Below are 21865 nucleotides of genomic sequence, written 5' to 3'. Positions count from 1 at the left end.
TGACTACATCCCAAAGTTGGAATTCGCCTTTAAAGGGATCATATCGCTGACTTTTATTCAGTTGTTACTCTGCTATAGCTCCCAGAAGTCTATCCTATGGCAACAGTGCTTAAGGAAATATTTCTTAATTTTCAGTTTGTCCAGTTCTTACTTGCTACAATTCTTTGCTCTTGTCTCAACGGAACATCATCTTACCAACTTCAGATCCTTCCCCTAATTTATCAAGATCAGAGTTACTACTTTTAATGTGCTTGAAACTACTGCTAGCTTGTTGCAAAACCACAATTTTAACATTTATGCTCCATATTCCATCACTGAAGCCATTGAAGAAAATAATGAACCAAACCAGACTCAGCAGAGACCATGGCATACCTCTAACATATACTCTTGGATTAACTACAAATACTGATAACTATTTTCTGAAGGCATCATTCAAATAGTTGCACACTTAAAGATAATCATCAGCTTTTCAATGTGGCTTCAGGCAATTTCGCTAAATTTCAGGGTACACCATCTTGAACATATTAAATACAGCTTCTAGAAATCCAGCTTACTGTTACAGTGCTGCAATGCCAGAAGAGTCCTAGGCAATTTCAAACATTTTTTTTAAAGTTGGTTGCTATAGAAAAATGAGTTTCCACCATTAAGAAAAAGAACTGGCTTAAGAAAAAGTGGCATTGAACAAAATCCTCAAGCTAATGACAGCTACACTACCAAACAATTATGGGACCATCTTTGGCTTGGCTTGGAGCTTTAACATCCTGAAGAACTTTCCCCTACATTAACAACCAATATTTAACCATAAATCCTGATATAAATTCAATTCTCACCACCTCCATCTCCATGTATAGTTCTACCTCATTTTCCTCTACCTGTTCCTGTTCCCTCCTTTAAGGACTGGGAGAAGGAGTTCCTCTATTTTATAGGCATTATTGAAGAGCTCCTTACTCAACAGCATATAGTTATTTTGCATACTGGTTTCCCTTCATAAGACATCATTCTTCCTGAGCGGGTATTTTTGCTTGGAATCAAGTGTGAGGCAAATTTCTTGGTTATCCCCACTATCTGCACTGGGGAGTGGTCTTAGGCACATGAACTTGTTTCTTTTAGGTGAATCTAACCAGGCAGATGAATCCCAGGAACACACCTAAAGAGCTCTGACTGCTAATGAAGGATCAGCACATCAAACAGGAACAGAGCTAGTTCAAACCCCCTCTGATGATGCAAGTCATGTTGTCAGCCTCAATTACGTCCCTCTGCAGATCTGCTTCTAGCAGACCGCACTACCTGCCAATGTAGAGATAGCCACGCCAGAGATAACCCAAACAGGTGACAAGACAAACATGTTTAAAAAGCATCAGTCAAATCTTATTCTCCCAAGAAAGCTCCCAGTTTTCCCCAGTCTGTCCAAAGACAAACCCACACACAGTTTCAAAGCATATCCTGCTAGAGAGTAACTACTTAAATACTCTGCTATTCTAAGCATTTGGCAGAAGCATTTATCTCTAATGAGTCTGTCCTGTAAAGGAAGATGAAATGTCTTATTTTTAAATTCTTCCATACTTTTCCAAAAAGCATATTCTCTCAACATGTCATGGTTTGAGCTCAGAGGGCAACTCAGTACTACACAGTCGCTCACTTCCCCTTTCCCCCCCAGCACTGGGAAGAAGAAAGTAAAGGAAAAGGCTCAGGAATTGAGATAAGGACAGGGAGGGATGAGTCATCCATTATGGTCATGGGCAAAAGACAGACTCATTAAGGGAGGAAATAAAGACTATGAATTAAATACAGACACTAACAACAACACATAACAGGCAGAGTAGGACTGTGAGAAGCATTACCACATTCTGAAAACACCTTCCCCCATCCCTCCCTGCTTCCCAGGCTCAGCTTTGCTCCCGATATCTCTACCTCCTCCCCTCCAGCAGCACAGGGGGCAGGGAATGGGGGGTGCAGTCAGTCCTGCCACTTCTTTCACCTCGGGGAGTGGGGGGGGGAACTCCGGGCATTCCTCCCCTGTTCCAGTGCAGTCCCCCTCTCACAGGAGACAGTCCTACACAAACTCTCTCCAACACAAGTCACTTCAACAGGTGTGTGGGTCACCCCTGTGTCCTGCAATCCTCCCAGTGCTGAACTGCAACAGTGGGGCCTTCTTCCCACAAGGCCCAGCCTTCTTCAGGCACAGTCACCTGGGTCAGCATGGGGCCCCACAGGCTGCAAATGGTATCTGCTCCACCATAGACACCCATGGGTGGGCAGGGGGGGGGTGGCCCTACCATCTCACCACAGGCTGCAGGGGGGGTCTGCTCCAGCCCACCCCCCCCCTTCTCCTCCTTTCTTCCACTGACCTCAGTGTTCACACAGATGTTCTCCTCGCAACTCCTCCTCAAAACTCCGTCATCTCCTCCCAGGTTCCCCTTCCTAAATATGTTATCGTAGAGGTGCAGCCACCATCGCTAATTGGCTCAGCCTTGGCCAGAGGCAGGTCTGACTTGGAGCCCGGGGAGCTCCAAGAAGCTTCTCACAGGGGCTACCACTGTAGCCCCCTCCCCTGCTACCAAAAGCCCTGCCACTCACTCGAACCCAGCACACAACAGTTAATGAGTATAAATGTACAGACCCTTCGATAAAGGCTTCATGCTGAACTCTTAGCAAAAACAAGAAAGTTACATTATGCTTTATAATATCTTTAAGTGATACCTTATTGTGACACCCTAGGTCATAATTTTGATTCTTAAGTGATTTGATATTCAAAAGGGCTACACACTAGAGTCAGCAATTTTGAAAGTAAAATGATTTATTTTGGAATCTATATTTGAATTACAGATTTTAATTCTTTTTAATGTAAATTAAGGCTAAAGGACAGTTCAAGTATAGCTAAAACAGTTCATGTTGGGTGGACACCACTATACACCAGGTCTCAACCAGCTCCTTACAGGTACTTAATTTTTAACTATTCATCACGTGAAATGGTAAACCTGGTCCCACATATCATCGATACATGGCTAACAGCCCACAGTCAAATATCTCATGTTTTGCTTGGAATGTCCTTCTGCCTTGCATTATTTTTATTTGAGAGGTACTATAACTGTCTACCTGTACCACAATGTTAAAAATTATTCTAGCACATGTCACTCATGCCTTCTTGGTGTTATTTTGGCCTCATATAATAGAAAAAAGTGGGGTTAACATTTTTTAAAATTTCAGTGTTTATATATGCAATGTGGAGACTATGACCAGATCAGATCGCTTGCCCAAGGTGCTTCATCAAGAGCAAGATTTCTTCTAATTTATTTACGATTTTTAAAAATTTTCCTCTTTTCCTAACAGAAGTAATCATAACCAAATTGAGTAGTCCTCTGAACTCAATAACACTAGTCAGTTGAACAGGCAGAAGTGAATATCCTTATTAAATTAATTCACCTTATTAGCTTAGGTGGAAAAAGATGAACTGCAGCTATTTTCACATTTTCAAAATTCTTAGAGGAAAAAACAGTGTCCACAAATGTTCCACAAATGAAACACCCTTAACACATATTTTAGTCTTGCAAAGAAATGCTAACAAACATTTGCAAAACTAATTTAACACATATTCTGACTCACTTCTTCACTCACATGATCATCAGTCCTTTACAGATATGGGCATAGAGTAACACTAAAGAAAATTTATATATATAGTTTCTACCATTACACAGTCTGCAGCTGTTTTACCGAATCATTTAAAGTAGCATGTGCAAAAGAGGGCTGTACATAATAATAACAAGGACTTCTGAGTTGCTGAAACATTGCACAGGCCATTCAGATTATATTAAACAGGAATTAAATTATTCTTTGTAATGAAAACAAAATACAGAAAATCAAGATACTGCCGTAATACAACTCCAAACTTGATCAAAAACAATACCCATGAAGACAAAATAATAAACTCCCAATTTTAAGCATGAAGTGTGCATACAATACATACTTTTCCCTACAGATGTTAAGACTGCTGTAGGTGAAGGAGATCATTGAAGCCAAAGACCATAGAGGTATTATGCTGTCTAGGAGACTATGAAGCTGAATGAACACCCAACCCAAATTCAGAGCAGGAAGCTGGGAAAAAAAACCTGTTTCCAAATCAGCAGGAGTATCTGATTTTATTAAGATACTGTCTCAGTAGAAAAAAAGGCAGGAAGAAAATGTCTTGCAATAGTACAAAGATGCTAGCCTTCAGACTACAGAAAAGCTGTGGCTTTGCTCCCACTGTTATTAAAAGTAGGGATATAGAAAAGAACATGAATAAAATTTATTTCAAAAAAGTTTATTCCATGACATTCATTTAAATCATTGTGCAACACTCTGAAATCTTCTCTACATTCCTTTTCCAAATGAGAAATATTCTTCAACACCTACTTACACTGCTTTCATCTTGAACTTCATGCTTTCTGTGAGGTATCACCCAGTCAACTAGTACCTTCTAAAGTTGCAGATCATCTTATTCAGTGTTATCACTACTTCATAATTAATCATATTCATATGCCATAAATACAGTAATGCACCATAATCATTTCTCTACCAAGAAAGTAAGACTTTTCACTCCTCACTTTTCCATCACATTACAAATGCACACATGTACACATTCAATTGAAAAGTGCAAAGAAGTGACAAGGCTTTCAGAGCATAAAGATGACCATCTGAGGTTCATTTGCTGCATTACTGTGTATATGCTGTAAGAGCAGCAATAAGTGATCAAACTGAGAAAAAAAACTTTTGATTTAAAATTACCTTATTACCTAACTCATTGTGTCAGCAACACAACCACTGGTTTCCACAACCAGTGAAAAACAAATGGCTAACACAATCAAAGGTGCGTAATCTTTAATTTTAATATACAAATATGTATTTTGAATTATGAACATATACTTCATGTCTTACCTGGCATGACAGCAGCTTGCTGAGTGGTTGATTCTGTACTTAAGGAAAGGCGACCGCCTTTGGCCAATCTATCACAGAAGAGGGTGATGTTCTTCTTCAGTCTGCTAGTATCTTTGGGCATGCACAACTGGCTGCTGAGAGTCAGGGCCTGTTCCTTAGAACTCTTTGACAAACAAGTTCTTAACAAGTAAGAAATGGCAGCATCCACAGTTTCTTCCCAACCCTGAATTAAAGAAAAGGAAACAAAATAAAATTAGGGGAACTGTAATATGATATAGCATATTAAACACAAAGTAACAAATCAAGGACTAAGAATTTTCAAATTATGTAGATACATAAAATATAATTTGGGGGTTAATGAGTGTCACGAACACCCAGTTCTTGAGCCTGAAAAAACACAAACTTGTCCCAATATTGACAGAGAAATATAATTTCAAAAATGTTAATATATAGACAGTAAGTGACATAACCATTAAACTCAGTAGCTGTATTAATAACTGAAAACCAGAAGTTCCTGGATGCAACATTTATAATTAAGAACAGAACTGAGACGTAAATACAAACATAATATGTAGTATGTAACATTATGCTGAAGATATGTCAAGGCCAGAAAAAAAAAATGGTATGAATTATACATTCTTTGGAATAGCTGTCTAAGATTCTGACAATATGCCAATAGCACAGAACACTATGACTGCAACCCAAAGCTGCAGACATTCATTATCCATATATCAGACCAATAACTTCAAGTTATGATACCCACAGCATTAGCACAGGTGTGTCAGTGCTCTGATGAACCAGGATTTAGATTTCTTTCAGCACAGAGTGAAGCTGTAAACATTTCTGAGAAAAGCAGCTTAGTAATCAGTTCAATTAAAACAAGCCGCTATCTATGGAAAAGCTTTCAGGAAGAAAAGCTATATTCAGTGTCATATTCAGTATACATACTTTCACAAAATAAAGTGTTTACTCCTCCAAATAACACTCAGTAAAAGCAAGTTTCTTTTCATAAGGCACCTTGAAAAGCACCTTTAAAAGTTAGCTACCAGTTTGTAAGCTGTACTATGGTTTTCAGTGACATGAACAAATCAAATACACTCTTCAAGTAAGAATCCTGAATAGCAGAAGTCTTATTATTTGTGACAAAGTTATTAGGTTAATGTGTAAAATCTAATATATGACATCTACCTCATTTACGCAGTGTGCAATGCAGAATTGACGCTTCTTGATGCATTCTGTAATCTTAAATTACTCTCTATGATGAGACCATGTGATTAATGCAAAGTGTCTATAATTAATGAATCTGCAAATTAGTCACAAAGCCTGCTCTTGTCTTTTCCTGACAATCTTACAGAGCTTGGACAGAGTTAGCAATTAATATGAAGGACTATGTGGTCTGCTAACTTCAGGACTCATGTCTTCGTATTCAGCTACCTATAAGCAAAGCAAGTTTTATATGTGCTGCCTACATGTACAGGGAAGTAATATTCAATCACTGCAGTATTAGTGTCTGCTCTCTCAGCACTCCTGATTGGTTGGCACTTATTTTGGCAATAGTCTTTACTGACTTCAGAAGTTTTGAGGCTACAGTCTGGAACCACCCAGCTCTATCTACTGCTAAGCTAACAGAAGGTAACACCAAGGCAGCTCTTAACATGGCGATTACTTGGGCAGAACAAACAGAAAACTCAAGTATCTGGATGTAGTTACCACAACCCCAGAGTCTTCTAGTTTTTAAGCTCTTCCTCATGATGCCTACTTTACTGAAAACTCTCAGCTGAACAGCAAAATCACCTACCTATCCAAATTTCCATGACTGGGTAAGTGTAACATTTTAAAGAATGACAGTGTCAACCCTGTCAAGAAAATAAGGTTTGTGAATTTCTTTTATTAGATACATACGACTTTTGTGAAGGCTAGGGTACTACTTTCAACACAGAGAAGCAAAGGCCACCCTTCCTAACCTTGTTACTTCCCAAAAACAGGTTCAGGACAGATGCTTACTAGTGGTCAAGTACATCAGTGAGACCACACAGTCATATGCACTTCATCCTGATTCAAACATACACTGTTCTTAATAGTGTCCTGAAAACATGCTGTATGTGTATAAAGCATTTACATTTTGAGAGGAATAGGATCAACTAGAGGCATTTTCTTAGTCAACGTTTGCCTTTCCTGACTTCAGAACAATGACATCAACCTACTGTCTTGTCCAGACTTCCCCCCCCCCCCCCCAAAACATGTAAATTAGAAAAATCCTGTCAGTCAATCAATGCTGTTGTAGCTTAACATTTTTCAAATATTCTCAAAAGATTCCACTGGAGTGTAATCCATCCACTGACCTGCAATGGTGACAGGAAATAATCTATTCCACAGTCAATTTAAAGAGGTTAATGAGCTGGTAAATGCTGTCTACATACCCACATACTGGGCAATGAAACTTAATATGTACAAAGCATCAAAAACAGTCAAGCCAGGCACTCCTAATTATACTACAAATCATGAGAAATAAGACAACATAAACATAAGAATCTGAGGTTCACTAAAAGACAAAAACACACATGATTAAATGGTGTCAGCATACAGTACCTGAGAAGCTGGCCAATCTATCCCTCAAAAGAAGTTATTAAAAGGCAGGCAAAAGGAGCATTTGAATAAGGAGACTGAAATACAAGCTAACAAAAGTCAGGAAATTAAAAGTGGCTGGTATTCTGTCCTTGGCTCACACAGGTATGGCCTACTTTGTACCATAGCCTTAACATTTTCCAATCCTTGTTTGTCTATTTAATTTCCATTTAAAACTGGTTTCTCAGTAGACCATAAAACTATCTTCTCCAATTCAAGGACTGTTGATCTAGTAAGTCCAGTCAAATCCAAAGTAGCCTTTATGATTAGTGAAAGAGTACACAAAAGCTACCTCTACATGAAAAAAAAAAAAATCTTGATGGAAATCTCTTGAGGTGATTTTATACAACTAAGAATTAATGGCTGCAAATAAGACTACGTTAGTCAGCAATTTTTATTGGTACAAGGGGAGAACTAAAGGAAGAAGAAAAATTCTTCACCTCTTATGCGTTAAAAAAGTTAAAAGATGTTTGAAAGTGTTGCTATCTATAACCCACACTGAAGAATGATTCTACAGACATAGTTCTAGCCATTCACTAATGGCTTTCCGTCTAGTATTCTGTGTATTTGAGGTCTGAAAGGAACACCTTCAACAGAAATGTGATACCAGTAACCCATCATCCTATGGCCAGCAAGCATTCCCACAAAAAATGCGAGTCAAGACTCACAGAAAGACATTATTAAATCATGTACATTCTTCATACCAACTGTGTCACCTGAAATAGATATGAAAAATACCTAATTCATCAATGTAACCTTTTCAATGGGAAAGGCTTGGCTTCATATTTCACATGTATACATTATTATTTTTCTCTTGTAGGTAACAGGTAGAGATTGACACTTTCTTTTAACAAATCATATACACTGCAGGAGTCTGAAGACCAAATGTAGATTTGTGATACTAGCAGGACTAAGATTGGACTAGTGCACATCATTTATATTCCCTATATATTATCATTAAGGATCCTCAGGTGTCATGGTATATCTGAGTGTGACCATGATTATACATACAATCTCACTCTGGCATAAGGTTTAATCTAGAGTACCTAATTTTTAGGAAGATTTTTAGGTTCTACCATTTGCCGAACATGAAGAAACCTCCAAAATTATGTTCCCTGCAGGGTAAACAACTAACCTACTGCTATTCTAAAATTCTAGACAATAAAACTGGATGTCTATTCAGCAGGTGAGATTTCATGCTGCAGATAAATTGTCAGGCTGTAGAAAGGGCACTGATCCTGTGACACAACATGCAGGTGGGTAATGTGGTTACTAGTGAAGTTTGAGGGCAGGCCCTGTTAGAAGGCACAGCACTGTAGCCTACCACTTGGCTGCAAGACTCCACTCCCCAAGAGTTTAGCTGGTCAACAGACAAGGTCAACTAGACATACATAGGGGCAGGATCTGAGAGAAAGATTTCAATATTGTTGTTAAGATGCATAGGACATGCATATATAGGGAGAAGCATGAGATAGGGCCTAATTGTTGTCAGATTTGATAAGAATCTAAACTCTATGAGTAAACCTAACAGATTTATACTATGTAACAATCCACAAGCATTTTCTTAAGTTTTTAGATTCTCCTTGACTCTACCAATAGCATCATTCATAAATCACTGGAAGTTAATGAAGTGAATGATGGAGTACCGGTTAAGCTAAGTTGCTCCTACTGAGGTCCAGTCAAAATCCTGTCTAGCTACATGGCACAGAAGTTGACAGTGGTTGGTTTCCATTGCAAAGACATACAAAAATAAAAGTACCAAGTCCAGTTTCTAAAGACATTAAAGCGATTTCACTTGGAAAACACTAAGAATCAGCTCCTGCTGCAAACACCACACTGGAATTTCTGGCGGATACCGTGGTTTTGCCTCATGTTTCCTCTTAGAACAGAGGTGAACTGCTTCCAACACAGACGAGATCTAGTAAATATGAGAGACACTCAGATAATAACACAGCACATTCTGTCACGTCACTTTGAACAACAACAACAACAAAAAATCAGGATATTTTACCTACAAGTTTTACCACATGCCATTTCTATGGAAAATAAAAGAATTTGTTGCTTTTTAACTGAAAATCTTCAATGCATTTTACCAAATTTTAAGCTGTACTTAAGCAGATAATGAATACACTGGAAGTCTACCTTTCTCCACATTGTTTAATATCAGACTTTACTAAAATTTGTTCTGAGACACCAACGGTTTTGACACACAAACCACTGATCTATCTAATGGCAAACACACATCTAGACAGCCAAGCCAAGTCTCAGCTAACTGATGATCTCTATAGATAGATTGCTTTGACTAATTGAGAAACAGTGGGCAGTCAAATCTATGATTTGCAAGCATAGCTTACAGGACTATGTTAAACATATAAAGGGTGGATAAAACTTAGGTAAAGATTTTAAAAAATATTATCAAGCCTTCTGAAATTATGACACCACTAATGTTAATCAAGTTTTACCTGGACCAGATTATAGCAACTAGTCCTACAGCTATGTAGCTTTGTAGAAACAGTCAGAGAAGTACTTTCTCAAATCCTTATTCTGAAAAGTTAAAAATTGCCATTACATTGAATATGTATATTTGCAAAAGACTTTTGGTGGAGCAATCTTTGTGAGCTAGATTTTGTCCTGTAAGAAAAACCTGCAATAGATGTAAATAAGTAGATTTACTTTCAGATAGTTCTCAGGCTTTAAAAAGAACACACACACATAAGCAAAGAAAAGATGCAACTGGGAGACAGAAAGGAGCCTTGGGATGTGTTGAGAATGAATGCTTATATTTTATGACACAGCATTTCCTTTCCTTTATTACTCTGCAATTGTCATAAATTCACATAATGCACCAGAGCTTAAATCCTACAAAGGCTCTGAATACAAAATGCTCAAAGACACATGCAGACCAAAGCACAGAAACTGAACAGGTGGGGGGTGCTGTGAAGTTTGAAACTTTAACTAGTTCATTACATTGCATCATAACACAAGTAGAATTATAATTTCTATTCACAATTTTAACCAGATGATCCCAAGGATTTTTCCTCTATTTTAATACAGGTAATCATGGAAACGCAATTTTGCCAAGCTATCAAGCTTCCTTCTCTGGGTATAAGAGATGAGCAAAGGGTTCTCTTTGAATATAAACCCTAGTTCACTTTGTGATGCTTAATATAAGAAAAATAAATAATAGGTCAGTAGAATTATCTATTGTACCGCTCAAACTGATGGAAACATCCTTGTTATATGAAAACAAAAGACAACAAAGTAAACGTGTAAATGCCAGCCCCGTAAAAGACATTATTTAGCTTGGAGATTTACCTACATGGTTTGAAAAGATACAAATTAGTTAATGATTTAGTCTGGAAAAGAAAGAAACATTGTTCTAAATGTCACAAAATTTTTTGATAGGGAAATGGTTAGAGAACCATAGAAACAGGAGATTGTTTTCACTGTAGTTGAGAGGTGAATGTTGTCTCCTGAAAGTGTGCTTACACCGAATACACAGACAGGACTGGAAGTTTCCGAGACCTTTGCCATGCCTTTGACTCTGGTTAAAGAGCTTCAAGCAGAAGTGTTTGCCGAAAAGTCTAACAACAAAGACTTTCAGAACCAATTCGATTCTTACACTAGGTAATGCAGAGGAGCAGCAACTTCTCAACAATTGATTGTTAATGATACAAGCCCACTACGACACAGCGTTATTCTGAAATGGTTAGACATCTTCCACAGCTGTTTCTCCATTAGGCCATTTAATTTTGCTTCAGAACTAAAATTTTGCTTTGTTTCTGCCAGTTCCTTTTAGCAAGCAAGGTAAAGTAGCTTGTGATCATCAGGGAAAAAAACTTCAAAATTTCACAGGACTTACAAAAGCAAGAAAAAGTAGAATTAACATAGCTACTTCAATCTGCAGTTATGCTATTATGCATGATATAGTGCATATCCCTAAACTGCAAGAATATGGACTTCTATTCAGGACCAGAATCTAGAATCTAGAGGTACAAAAGTAGCTCTAAGCAATCACTGCAATCAGCTGAACTCCATCTTAATAACGTCTGCCTCACTGCATCTAGAACACCTCAACCCACCATGCTAGGACTTATTTATTTATTTTTATAAAAATGCCCAGTCAGCTACATCAGTACAGGGTAACAATTTGGTTTATTGTCCAAATAATAAGAGAACATATAGAAGAATGTGTTAAAGTAAATTGAAAGATGTAAAAAATTTCTTAGAGCTCATTGAAAGGTAGTCACAGATGGACAGTTCATGCCAGTAGGATTACAAGTCTTTCATACTTTGCAAAAGACTTCTCTGATATGAACCTTCTCTAAATAGGCTTAAGAACTCTGGAGGCAATCTTTTAAGCTACATGACTCCATTGCCGCTCAAGAAACAAGTCACTTTGCTCACAGAAAGCTTCTATTTCTAATTTAGTTTATGAAATATGAGAAGACTTAATTTCACTCAAACATTAAGTATGGTTACTGGAATTTTTAAACAACAAAAAAAGCCTCTATTAAAGAATGTAACAAAGTGTTTTATTCAGATAACAGCAAAACAAGGGAAGTAAATCATAGATGCCTGCAGAAATCTGTACCCAGCAGTGCTTGCTGATAAATCTCTTCATAAGTACAATAAAATTCATTCAAAACCCTTCACATAAGGTGTCTTAGAGAGGAAACTGCATCGTCTTTGTGAGAAGATCAGATTAAAATAAATTATAGTAATACTTAGGGCACCACTAGTTAAATTTCTCCAACCAGGAGGTAAGCTGGGTGGGGAAAGAGCACTCTATAGGGAGCAGACCTGGAGATGTGAGCAGAAAGTGGCAGCTCCTGTAAGAGCTCAGAAATATTGTAGGGAAAGGATGGGGTGGACAACATGGAAAGGTGGGGAAAAAAAGTGACTGTTGAGAGTAAGTTTGAGAACAACTGGTTTATGGAATTAACAGAACTCTACGGATTGTGGAAAATTTAGTTAGAGAGTTACAAATTAATACTATTTGCCTTAAGTGTAAGTAAATCATTCTAAGAGCACATCAGTCAAACTTGAACAAGACTGTTCCTAAACTGTATTCATGAGCCAGACAGATATTTGATTCTCTATCTTAAGAAGTCTCTCATAAAAAGCCTGAATTTACTTTGAAAGTATCGTTACTAATAGTATTCCTAAGGCAACAGGCATTTTTCAAGATGCCTACAAAGTAATTTATCCTAGAGTGATAGTCAAGACAGTTCTGAAAGAATTCAATGCAATGTGAAACATAGTGCAAAAAACTATGCGAAACTGGTGCAAGCCAAATTACGGGAATTCTTACAGCAGTTAAGGCAGAAATTTGCCTGGCTATATCTTATTTATGGATTTTAGTCACAATAATGATTTCATCAGCTCTCAAAAATGCTAGAGTACTTGGAAGCTCACCTTACTGAATGACAGCCTTGGCATTTATGCTTATCCAAACCAACAAAGAAGAGGTTTCTATATCTGAAAGAACTGTATATGCTAATCCACAAGAAACACCAGCCATGTGTGTCTCAACACCTTACTTTTACAGTGATTTAAAAAAATTGTACTATTGTTACACATACAAACTGGTAATCCACTAATCCAGGGCTACTGAACTGGTAGTCTCCAACACCAGCACAGGCCATTAGCAAATTTTGTCAGAATTTCACTGTGCTACCAGTTATCCTAACCCACATTCTTCAATCATATTCTGTATTTCTAACTGACCTATTTGTCTCGAACAGGAGATAACAGCCAAGTAGCCATAAAGACGCCATGCAACACTTGCCTGTTCTGTCAGAAATGGAGCTGACAAACTTTCCTTGTGAGTGTCCCTGAAAAATTACTGCTTAAAATTAATTGATAAGGCATTTATCAGTGGAGACCTTTTGAACAGAGTCTGAATAAAACAAAAGCCAAGCAAATAGACTCTATATCTATATAACACAGAAAAAATGCAATAAAATATTACTGAAGTCTTAATGTATTAAACTTTGAACAGTCTGAAGAGACAATGTATTGTTTTTAAGATGCACATGACTTGGTTGAAGAATTATCCTTATAACAATATAAAAGCTCTTTTCTTCAACATAGTGCACTAAAAACGCCAGTCACAGATTATTCTAGAATCTTCTACAATTCACTTATGTAAAAAAAAAAAAAAACAAACCAAAAAAAACCCCAAACAAAACACACCCCTCCACTTATGAAAGTAATAAAAACCTACCACTGGAATAACTAAAAAGCAGGGAAATGGTAAAATCCTACAGACTAGTGGAATTCAAGTCTGATGAAAATCCAGACAAATGACTCAAGCTCCAATACATTCCAAATCTCTTAAGTGCCTAATAGGGACATTTGTAGTGAGCACACAACAGAAAAAGCACCAACTGAAATTCTTATACTAATCCTGCTCTCTCTAATCATATCTTCCTTTAAATCAAATATTATGTATAACATCCATAATATTAACTGATCTGATTTTTATTTCTATTGGCATGTAAAATAATTCAATCCTAACGGTAATTTGCAGACTGATGAAAGCAATATGAAAGTGAGGATATAGCTGAACATCCAAGACAAGGTAAGAGACAGAATGGCTAAAATGAAGAAAATTAATAAGATACATAGTTCTAGGAGAATAGTTCAAAACATAGATGAATCCATTTCATTTTAACTCAAGGAAAGAATTTTAGGCAGAAATCCTTATTTGTGAGATGGTACTCTGAAGTCTTAACCCATTGTCAAGAGCTACATTATAGACATTTAAATCTTATTAAGTATTTGGACTTAGCATACTTACCTACTTCAAACAAATTACAATTTACTTAAAACACAAGGGATAAAAGACAAATGCAAAACCCAGGGAAGTACAAGGTAACATCTTGATAAGTCTGACCACAATATATCATCTCTTGAATAATCAAGCTCTGTGGGGATCCTGATACAACAGATATCTAAGGTATAAAAGATGAAACAGTCTATAAAAAAACAACAAATAGAAGAGTACAGACAGAAATACAGCCATACAGGAAACTGTATGAGATCTCTTTACAATATTTATTGAACTAGTGTGAGTATAGCACAACAGATCTGTGCAGGGTTATTTAACAATAACAATTCATGCTAGCAACCATTTTCAAGCTACTTCAGAACATCTAATTTAAACATTAATCTCACATTTTGAGGTAGTAGATTGCAAATATTAGCTTCAGAAAATAAACCTCTGTGAATAACTTGGGGTTTTAAGTCTCTCACAGATACACTTGTCATTTCTGCACAGCTGTGCTGTAATTGCCAGCAACAACAGAAACGGCAACTTTACCTGTTCAATGTAAAACTATTTATTTAATAGAAACTCCAAGCAGCATAAACAACTCTCTACAAGAACTTCTCATTTTGAGTCCTGCTTGGTAAACGTATATTGATATCCTATGGCAACTTCACCTGAGAGAAATCTATATGACAGATTCTTTCCTGAAAAGTACACTTGACATTTAAAAGTTTAATCTTTCTCTGGTATTTTTGTCCTCTGAAGTATAATTCACAAACCACTCAACGCTTCTGCACTAAATGTAAGACTACTAGTTTTTGGAGGATTCTATTCTATGGACATTTAACTTAAAATCAAGATTTGCCAAAACTTCCTTCTATAATGTCTTCAGGCATGGAAGGAAAACTAAAAATGCATATGGCTTAGAAATCAAAATAGTGTTTTTAAAGCTATCTTATACAATATGCAGTATTTGTCTTTTAGGAAAGGTGATCCTAAAGTAATATTTTACCAAGAATCTTCTGGAAAAATCATAATGTAGTAGGATTAGAGTGGGTGTTTCAGGAATCTAGCAAATTGAGCATTACTAAACAGAGGTTCTGAAAGCTGCATTCCATCATGATGATGACTTCTATCATTCAGGATTTCAATGTATTTTTCAAGTCCAATTCAGAAGTCTTGCTCACAAATTATGATTATTAGCAGTTGTATGGTTTTGTGTATTAATGAAACAACTGATAACATGATTAGAGAGTGTATCACCAGTAAGAAAGCAGAATTCCTCCAGGTAGGGATCATAATATTTCTACAGCTGCCTAACTCTTCCATGCTTCCTGCATGCAGGAAAGTGCGTGCTTCACCAAAACATGATATATGAGAATGACTATAGACAGTGGTTTCATAAGCTCTCCCATTAAAATTTAATTAATCTCTGATTGTTGTAGCCAAATTTCCACACAGGCTGCATCCTTTAGGATCAGACGTTTTTCATTTGCACAGAAAGGCTTTCAAAATTAGGCTAGAATTAGGTCAGCATTAGACTAGAATTAGATCAGTAGTTTTCTTCTTGACAAATACTGTATCTATATTGCCCATCTCCTCTTTCAAATTGTCTTGTATCCCAAAACTGGACCAATAAGAGTGTGTCCTGACACCTTTTTTTTTTAATAATTTATTTCTGGGCAACAGTGAAAGTTATGAAGATCTTTAAGGCAGACTGGGTGAGAGGCAGAGAAGAGGGCATGTTTTTCAACAGATACATTCTAGTTATCTAATTATACAGTTACTCCTCTAGTAATGCTTGTTTGTTGTAATACAAATACTTCCTGTCTGGAATCATGAAAGTTCACACACATCATGGGTTTCTGTAGAAGTCTTTCCTGAATCCTGAATTTTTGAGGTCTTTTTGTCACCTTAATTTTCTTTTTAACTGAACTTCTTACAACCATTGATCCCTTTCTGGGAACTGATGAAAGAAACTCTTGTATGCACTACATGAATGGAGTGGTTTGGTTTCTTTGTTGTCAGCTTCAGATGTCTGTTGTTTTGCTTTTTAGCACTGAAATCACCTAACACTTCATCTTTCTCTTCCTCAAGAACTTTTCACCAGTTAGCTAGAAAAACTGAGGTGCTCTTTGGGTTTTGCAGATACTGTTAAAGCTGACTGCAGGCATGCAAACACATCAGGAGTCACTCATCTTGCTGAAGAATGCTATACATTCAACAGCAGGTCTGCCATACATGAGGTCTATAACTTCAGTGAGGTTCAGCAAGATAATTTTTGATACAGGGAAGAAGAATCAGACCTTGTTATACTTGGTCTGGAGAAAAAAGAAAAGAGTAGATAAAACATATGCTAAAAAAAGTTTCTTTAGACATTTTACTGCATCCTAGCCCATATTTTATTTTCATGTCAGTAATACACTTGGGGAGGAACTTTTCTTCTCTTATTATAATACCCTTTACTAGATTACCAATATAAGATGCTATGAAAGCCTGACAAATGAGTTTGTGTTTCCAAAAGCTGTGAAATATGGAATCATGCCCACTCAAATATTTTAGCTCTGAAAAAAACGCAGCTTGACAAAAAGTTTGTTTCCTATTTAAATTCTCACAATACATTAGATCACCACTAACTTTAAATTCAGCTCTGTTGCTTCAAATTGTGGAACTTCTATTCTCCCAAAATGCACAGGTGGGGACAACATGGATAGTGGCAAACTGGACTTGAATGCTTACTTGAATAGCCAATTTTCAAGCTTATGCTAGAATTACTGGTTTTTTGCTTGAGACAGTAGCTTGGGCAAAGATCATCAACTCCTTGATTGTTTGTACAGCCTTGTCTTATGACCTGTTTTACTTCTGAGGTATCAAAACCATATTTTGGCTATATCAAACTCGCTTCATTGAAAAAAAGCCAGAAGAAGATGGCGGAAATAAATTATGCAATCTTTATGTTCCTTTAATTTGAACTGGTCTGTCCTAATATAAAGTGAGTCTATCACCACCTGTGCAGATATGAGAGAACAGTGGTATATCATTCTCAGTCTAGGAATTAAGATAAAGTGTCTTACCATGAACTAAAAGGAAAAAACTCCATCTAAAAAATGGCTACTCTGAAAATCACAGTAAGCCAGTAAGTTTTTTTCTGGGATCTTTTGACAAGATGAAAGATTCACATGACATCTTCTCACACTATCTAGCCATATCTCTACACATTCCAGTAGACAGATTATACAACACCACAATGTGTGAACAGCAGCTATAGGTCATCTAATAATGACCAAAAAATGGTACATTAGGATTACAATTTAGAAGCAAGAACAACCACCAACAACTTCAGAACCAAAAGCAGTGATACCACAACTGGTTCCCCCCCTGCCCCCAAGAACAAAGTTTGGATGGTTTGGTGATTAGATCTTGATATACCCTCTCAGAAACATTTCAAACTGTCAGATCTGAGGGAAATAATGAATTTAGCTGCATATCATTAAGTCATATGTCCAATATAAATAGAGAGCTTCATAAAATTATTGGGAGTACCTCTATCTTAGTTTCTAAGAAAATGCCATGATACATGGTTGGCTTTTTTTAATCAGATACTAACACAGCATTACAGTGTTTGGAATGAAAGTAGCATAGCTTTTAACTGATGTGAGAATCAGAAAATAAAACTAACAGCAAATATTGCAACTTCTCAGTCTATAAACCCTGTCCAATTATGTAATATGAAGGCCATATACTAATGATGCCAAAACTGATAAGTTTTTTCAGCATACACATAATTCTGGTGGAATTTTACAATCAATCATAAATCACATTATATTTCTAAAACACTAGTATTCAATTAGCAAGAGTCCGTAGATCTTTCAATTAGGACACAATATCAAAGGAATTCTCCACTGACAATCAGCTTCTTTAAAATAAGGAACCCAAAAGAAAGAGTCACTGATTATATATACTGAGCGTTAAGACCTTTGGTCAACAACATTGCCATAATCACTATAATGCATCACTCTTGTCATTAAGCAGTTTAGGTAACTGATCTGGACTCCTGGTATGCACCACATATTCAGCAATTATTACTACACCAAAATATTTTAGCTTCTCTTTGTACTTGAACTAGATAGATTACACTACCCTAACAAAGAGAAAGTTTAGAGGTCCCCATCACAATATTACACAGAGAAAGATGTCTGATAACAGAAGCTTATTTAATCTATCAAACAAAGGCTATGTCTCTTGGGACAACTGCAATACTTTGCAGGATATCCAAGTTAGTTTTAAAGAAGGTAATATATGCTGGAGACAAACTAATCACAGCAGAACACAGTTTTGCCTTGACTAATTTACACCAAGAAATAAGATCCCTGAATAGGCTTCTGCTCACAACAGAGACAGCCCACTGAAGATTATGTTCAGCATCTTTAACACTGGCAGAATAAATAAGGTGATAGCTCAAGTTAACTACAAAATTAATTCTAAAAACATTTTTTTACAACACATCTCACCAACAGATGTGTCAGATTTTCCATTAGCACAAGGTTTATACCAAGGCTGAATGCTTGTTCTGAGCTTGATACAAGTTCCAGGGAATACAACTAAACATGACAAGAATACAATGATTCTTTTTGTCCTTAGAACTTTTACAATTCTTAATGCACATCAAAACCTGTTTCTGCATAATTTTGTTTAAACTAATTTTATGCCATCAGGAACAAAAAAGAAAGCTTTTTTTTTTTTTTTTTGAAAAGCAGTACTATTACCAACCACCAGAAGTGAGCCTTTTAAAAAAAAAAAAAATCTTATGTCCCCTTCTTACCAGCCACTGCAAAAACTGCAATGACAAGAGAAAAACAAAAAAGAAAATACAATTGGCCATAGCTTCTTCTGCTAGTCCTTTGAAGTGGAAAGCATCAGGTAAAGATAAATTATAGCTTTTCATTAATACACAAAAAAGTTTAAACAGACCACGCTAAGCCTTTCTTTCTCAGACCAACAAAGCATCGGCACTTTTCTGTTCCACCCACAGAATCCACTGTGAAGAATCACACGAGTTCAGCTACAGATGATCATTAGACAGGGGTGTAAGTTGCCTCCAACTTGCTATGTCTGCCATAACCCACTGTCTTCTCAGTAAATACAATTAACTGCAGGAAGAGAATGATTCATAAACACTTAAAGGAACTGTGATAGCGCTTAAAGTAGTGGTGAGACCACCACCTCACTCTTCAAATTCCCTCTTTCCCCAAAATTACTTACCACAAATATTTGATGTTTCATTTCTAGACATCATAAAATTGACAAGTAATCAATCACTTTGAAACCCTGCTTTTAAGAGATCACAAATAAAGCAGAAATGGTTACACATCAATTTGCAGTAACTTACTGGCTTTACAACCACATGTCCTTCTCTCCAACTACTCTAGTTGTCTCCGGTGTACTCTAGTCCTCTAGAAAGCAGGCTATCAGGCAGAGCACTGAGCAAAACAGTTTAACTTCCATATCAAAACATAAAATCAAAGAAGGCTGGTACTTGAGCCATGATCTTACTTCTCTTATTCTCCAGCTGGTCACATATACATGGCCCAAGCAAAGGACAATGACAGGATCGAGGCACCACTACTCCATTTTCAACCTCCCTCCCTCACACTGGACCTTCACTGCCCAGGGAAGAGTGGGCATCTCATTCGTTCAGCTTCACCTTTCCCCCACTTGACAATTTTATGTTGCCCTTAACCAAAACTAAACTTCGGACTGAGACTGACTTTTTTTACTGAAAAATGGTTTTTCTCAGAAAAAGCTTAAAGCCCCTTCCTTTTATTTTGGTGATTAAGGGTATAAAACCCACTAGCTTTCTTTTTTTTTGACTTCTACTGGACTTAGATGCTTGACTGTACCAGAAAAGTCTTTCTGAAAGGTTCTGTTGCATGGCCTTGATTCGAATAGAAGGAAGACTTCTTTATTAGTTTTGATTTTTGAAAAAAGATAGTGAACATCATTTAATGTATTTTTCCCAGATGGGAAAAAAAAAAAAAAATTCATGTGACCCTCCATCTAAAACTACTTATTTTCAGCCGTATTATCCATTTTGTTTCTAGAGAGAAGGGGGGGGGGGAGGGGGGCAGAATGTATATGCTATTAACTTGTCTGTTCAGAGAAATAAAGAATACAACTGTATGGAATACTGGTTCCAAGTTACCAGTTGTCACTGCCTTGTGGTAGTTTGGGGGTTTTTGTTGGTTTGTTGGGTTTGGGGTTTTTTTGGTTCTGTTTAAGAAATTTAAAATTACAAAATACCAAAAGATAGTTTGTATCGGCCTATGGCAAACAATAAAATACCAAATATTTCAGCCTATTTTAAAATATTTCAGTCCATTACACAGTTGGAGCTTTGCATTTAAAAAGTGGTTAAAACAACAAGCATAGAAAATATATGACACAAAAACTAATTCCAGATGTATTTTACTGTGATTAAGACCTAGGTTGGATTATACTCTAACTAATCACAAGAACTAGTGAAAAGCAACAATCTCCAATAAATTCCAAGAATTAAGGCTCATAAAAATTACTCTCACCAAAGATGTAACTATTAGCTCAAAGCTTCAAAAATACTAAACATTAAGGGAAAAATTCAAGTAGAAGTTGGCTACTGTCAGTCTGGACAGAATTAAGCCTCCTGGAATTACAGAAATAACTTTATCTTTAATCTTGAGAACTTTCACTCAGTAAAGGATTCTTTCCACAAAAGGGTATTTTCTATGTTACTCAAGAACTTTACAATAAAACCCATCTGCTATCATGCATAAAACCTAGCAGGCTATCTAGTGTTTCCCATTCATTTACATTCAGATGACCTTCTTATAGAAAGCACGGGCACTTTTGATAGTAACTCCTATGACTCTTACTAGGCACTTCAAGACTTTCTTCTGACACCATGTCTTTTTCATCACTGCCTTAAAGTATATTTTTCTACTTTATCTAATCAACGCTGTAAAGTAGTAAATTTATAGTCACTAACTTAAGTTAATTACACTAGATCATAGAGTCACTTAAAAATATGCATTTCTCCCTCAGGCATTTTTTTCTTCCAAATTACAACTTCAGTAAGAAATTAAGATTGAATACAGACATTTACTTGATTGGTACGATTCCAAACATAAATAAAAGGAGATTAAAATGTACTTCCTCGATGCCAGTTTATAGCCATTACTGTTAACTGTAGTATCACAAATGTGACTATAACAACAAAGGGATGATTCTGACCAATGAAGTACCTGTATGTCATTATTTGGTAACATCATGAGAACTATGAAAATATTTATTCTTCAGTAAAGTTACTATTGAAGGCTATACTGCTGAGGGCCCTCCGTCAGTCCTAAAGTTAGAATGTCAGTATTGACAGACATTTTTTTCCCTTTGTAATATCTTAAACAAAGAAAGCATTAATAGCTCAATGATGAGACATATGAGCCATCAGTCAATCCAGACACCATGCAACCTTTATATCAAAACTATCCCATGTAGCATGAACCCTTTGAACCCTTTAAA

The 21865-nt window shown here is 36.5% G+C and overlaps 1 protein-coding gene across 6 annotated transcripts in view; it reads right to left on the bottom strand.

Moving 5' to 3' along the window:
* BBS9 (Bardet-Biedl syndrome 9) overlaps positions 1-21865 on the bottom strand; it is a 323390-nt gene that overhangs the window by 152344 nt on the left and 149181 nt on the right. For all 6 annotated transcript variants that reach the window (XM_074841233.1, XM_074841242.1, XM_074841223.1 and 3 more), the window contains one exon: positions 4915-5137. In XM_074841233.1, coding sequence (XP_074697334.1) covers positions 4915-5137 — 223 coding nt within the window. The remainder of the gene's footprint in view (positions 1-4914; positions 5138-21865) is intronic.

The sequence above is a fragment of the Strix aluco genome, chromosome 1, assembly GCF_031877795.1.
Source record: "Strix aluco isolate bStrAlu1 chromosome 1, bStrAlu1.hap1, whole genome shotgun sequence".
Lineage (NCBI taxonomy): Eukaryota > Metazoa > Chordata > Aves > Strigiformes > Strigidae > Strix > Strix aluco.
Note: the sequence above shows the minus strand (reverse complement) of the source record. Positions and strands in the feature narration are given on the sequence as shown.